This window comes from Lipotes vexillifer, unplaced genomic scaffold (genome assembly GCF_000442215.2).
Source record: "Lipotes vexillifer unplaced genomic scaffold, Lipotes_vexillifer_v1.1 scaffold97, whole genome shotgun sequence".
NCBI classification, from domain to species: domain Eukaryota; kingdom Metazoa; phylum Chordata; class Mammalia; order Artiodactyla; family Lipotidae; genus Lipotes; species Lipotes vexillifer.
In genome coordinates, this window is record NW_006775688.1 from 545,893 (window position 1) to 550,336 (window position 4,444).

A 4,444-nucleotide genomic window follows, 5' to 3' on the forward strand; every position below is an offset into this window, starting at 1 on the left:
TTTTTTGCGGTACGCGGGCCTCTCACTGTTGTGGCCTCTCCCGTTGTGGAGCACAGGCTCCGGACGCGCAGGCTCAGCGGCCATGGCTCACGGGCCTAGCCGCTCCGTGGCATGTGGGATCTTCCCGGACCGGGGCATGAACCCATGTCCCCTGCACCGGCAGGTGGACTCTCAACCACTGCGCCACCAGGGAAGCCCTAAACTTCCCTCTTAGAACTGCTTTTGCTGCATCCCATAGGTTTTGGATTGTTGTGTTTTCACTGTCATTTGTCTCTAGGTATTTTTTGATTTTCTCTTTGATTTCTTTAGTGATCTCTTGGTTATTTAGTAAAGTATTGTTAGCCTCCATGTGTTTGTGTTTTTTACTTTTTTTTCCCCTGTAATTCATTTCTGATCTCATAGCATTGTGGTCAGAAAAGGTGCTTGATATGATTTCAATTTTCTTAAATTTACTTAGGCTTGATTTGTGACCCAAGATGTGATCTATCCTGGAGAATGTTCCGTGCGCACTTGAGAAGAAAGTGTAATCTGCTGTGGATGGAATGTCCTATAAATATCAATTAAATCTGTCTGGTCTGTTGTCTCATTTAAAGCTTGTGTTTCCTTATTTTCTGTTTGGATGATCTGTCCATTGGTGTTAGTGAGGTGTTAAGGTCCCCCACTGTTATTGTGTTACTGTCGATTTCCTCTTTTATAGCTGTTAGCAGTTGCCTTATGTATTGAGGTGCTCCTATGTTGGGTGCATATATATTTATAATTGTTATATCTTCTTGGATTGATCCCTTGATCATTATGTAGTGTCCTTCCTTGTCTCTTGTAACATTCTTTATTTTAAAGTCTATTTTATCTGATATGAGTATAGCTATTCCAGCTTTCTTTTGATTTCCATTTGCATGGAATATCTTTTTCTATCCCCTCACTTTCAGTCTGTACGTGTCCCTACGTCTGAAGTGGGTCTCTTGTAGACAGCATATAGATGGGTCTTGCTTTTGTATCCATTCAGCGAGCCTGTGTCTTTTGGTTGGAACATTTAATCCATTCACATTTAAGGTAATTATTGATATGTATGTTCCTATTACCATTTTCTTAATTTTGGGGGGTTTGTTTTTGTAGGTCCTTTTCTTCTCTTGTGTTTCCCACTTAGAGCACTTCCTGTAGCATTTGTTGTAGAGCTGGTTTGGTGGTTCTGAATTCTCTTAGCTTTTGCTTGTTTGTAAAGCTTTTGATTTCTCCATCGAATCTGAATGAGATCCTTGCCGGGTACAGTAATCTTGGTTGTAGGTTCTTCCCTTTCATCACTTTAAGTATATCATGCCCCTCCCTTCTGGCTTGTAGAGTTTCTGCTGAGAAATCAGCTGTTAATGTTAACCTTATGGGAGTTCCCCTGTATGTTATTCGTCGTTTTTCCCTTGCTGCTTTCAATAATTTTTCTTTGTCTTTAATTTTTGCCAATTTGATTACTATGTGTCTTGGTGTGTTTCTCCTTGGGTTTATCCTGTGTGGGACTCTCTGGGCTTCCTGGACTTGGGTGGCTATTTCCTTTCCCATGTTAGGGAAGTTTTTGACTGTAATCTCTTCAGGTCCTTTCTCTGGTCCTTTCTCTCTCTCTCTCTTCTCCTTCTGGGACCCCTATAATGCGAATGTTGTTGCGTTTAATGTTGTCCCAGAGGTCTCTTAGGCTGTCTTCATTTCTTTTCATTCTTTTTTCTTTATTCTGTTCCGCAGCAGTGAATTCCACCATTCTGTCTTCCAGGTCACTTATCCGTTCTTCTGCCTCAGTTATTCTGCTATTGATTCCTTCTAGTATAGTTTTCATTTCAGTTATTGTATTGTTCATCTCTGTTTGTTTGTTCTTTAATTCTTCTAGGTCTTTGTTAAACATTTCTTGCATCTTCTCGATCTTTGCCTCCATTTTTTTCCCAAGGTCCTGGATCATCTTCACTATCATTATTCTGAATTCTTTTTCTGGAAGGTTGCCTATCTCCATTTCATTTAGTTGTTTTTCTAGGGTTTTATCTTGTTCCTTCATCTGGTACATAGCCCTCTGCTTTTTCATCCTGTCTGTTTTTCTGTGAATGTCTCTCCTCAAGTCTCGCTAGTTTGAATGTGCCAAATATATTCTGGTGTGATCTTGAATCAGATGACTAAAGGAATGTCAAATTTAAGCAAATTCAAGCTAGATCTTTGATTTTCTCCAACCCTAACCTGTTCCTTCCCCAGTCTTGTTCATCTCAGTAAAAACACTACCATCTACCTAGTTGCTTAAGCTAAAATCTGAGGCTTGTCCTTGATTCTTCTGTCTCTCATTTCCTAGGAGCAATCAGTCAGCAGTTGTTGCTGGTTCTCAAATCTGAGCACTCTTTACCACTTTCACTGCCACCACCCTGGTCTATTCCGCTGTCATCTCTCACCTGAAATAGCCTCCTAATTTGTCTCCATGCTTCACTCTGCTCTCCTACAACCCATTCTCCATAGAGCAGCCAGAATAATACTTTTAAAGTGTAAATCAGATCTCATCACTTAAAAAAATCCCTAATAGCATCTCACTGTACTTTAAACCCATTTTCCTTACTGTGACCTACATGGTTGTCTCTTACTGCTTCCACAAGCTTATTTTGCTTTTCTGGAACATTCTTCTCTTGGATATTATCATGGTTTGTTTCTTGTGTCTTTCCATTGTCATCCCAAATGTCTCCTCTTACAGAGGCTTTTCTCTAACCACCCAATATAAAGTAGCCCTCACCCTATCTCTCTGTCATGGTTTCTGTTTTGTTTAACTTTTTTATGTGTGTCGCTCTCTGAAGTGATCTTGTTTATTTATATGTCTGTGAACTGGTCTCCCTCAGTTGCTGCATAAGCTTTGTGAGAGCAGAGACCTCATCCACCCTGTTCACCACATCACCCTGATAATCTAGAGCAGTGTCTGTAGATGCTCAGTTAGTATTTGTGGGATGAGTAAATGAAGAAACCTCTGTTTCTCCAAAAAATGTAGGTAATTCAGGCCCAGTTGGCTACAAAGATACCAAGAGCACAACTTGAGCTAATAATAGTGGGAAAGTGGAAAAAGAAGGATGAGGAACAGTGAGTTTAATACAGTGGAAAAAGCCCTGAATTCTACCTCTGTCTCTTTTACTATCAGCTGTTTGGTTGTGGGCAAGTTTCTCAACCTGGCTGTTCCCTTAGTTGTAGTAGAAGCGAGTGGCAAATGATGATCTCCAAGTTCTCTCCTGTGCCAGCTGACACTGCTCAAACAAGGATTAGCACATGCCTTTTATTTTTTAAGAGAATGATCCTGCCCACCCTGTGGTATAAGAAATGTATGGTATCAAGAGTCATCTGTCATTTTTCTCAATATTATCGGAAAAAACAAACATAGATGAATGTATCAGCCCTTGGGACTGGAAAGGTTAATAAACCTGAGCTGGACTCATTTACAAAGCACTCCTAGTGCATGATTTCAGTTAATCCTCAAAACAACTGAAGCGAAGGAGGCAAAACAGGTGCTATCTTTCTAATAAGGAAATGGAGATGTGTCCAAGGTCACTCACCATGCCAGGACTGCAGCCTAAGTCCTCTGTTCTCCTAGGCTGGTGCCATGTCCACTGCCCCATGTTGCCTTGCATCTGATGTTTACTCCAGACTGTTTGTAACCAGTAGCACTAGAAACATCTAAGGCCTTTTCTTTCATAACATCAGATTGTCTCATGCGCAGGTAAAAGATGTGAGCTCTGTGATGACGGCTACTTTGGAGACCCTCTGGGTAGAAATGGCCCTGTGAGGCTTTGTCGCCTGTGCCAGTGCAATGACAACATCGATCCCAATGCAGTTGGAAATTGCAATCGCTTGACGGGAGAATGCCTGAAGTGCATCTATAACACGGATGGCTTCTACTGTGACCGGTGCAAAGACGGATTTTTTGGAAATCCCCTGGCTCTCAATCCAGCAGACAAGTGCAAAGGTAATCGGCCATCGGCCAGATTCTGTCACAGTTATATTCATTCGTTCTGAGAATCACTGCACTGTCTCTTTAAATATTTACAGTTGTTTGGTCGAATGCAGCATTGTTCAATAGAAATATAGTGCAAACCACTTATGTAATTTAAATTTCTCTAGTAGACACAGTACAGTAAAGAGAAACAGGTGAAATTAGTTTTAACACTATATTTTATTTAACCTGACCTAGCTAATGTATTATCATCTCAACAAGTAATCAGTAAAAAATTTTTGAGACGTATGTTCTTTTCCACACCAAGTCTCCGAAGTCCAGTGTGTGTTTCACACTGACAGTACATCTCAATTCAGACCAGCCACGTTTCAAGTGCTCAGTAACCACCTGTGACCAGTGGCTACTGTACTGGATAACGCAAATCTAAAGAATCTATTTGTGGGGCTTCCCTGGTGGCGCAGTGCTTGAGAGTCCGCCTGCCGTTGCAGGAGACGCGGG

At 41.2% G+C, this 4,444-nt stretch overlaps 1 protein-coding gene across 1 annotated transcript in view; it reads left to right on the top strand.

Moving 5' to 3' along the window:
* LAMC1 (laminin subunit gamma 1) overlaps window positions 1-4,444 on the top strand; it is a 126,785-nt gene that overhangs the window by 99,153 nt on the left and 23,188 nt on the right. Inside the window, 1 exon segment of the mRNA XM_007450134.1 lies at window positions 3,713-3,958. Coding sequence (XP_007450196.1) covers window positions 3,713-3,958 — 246 coding nt within the window.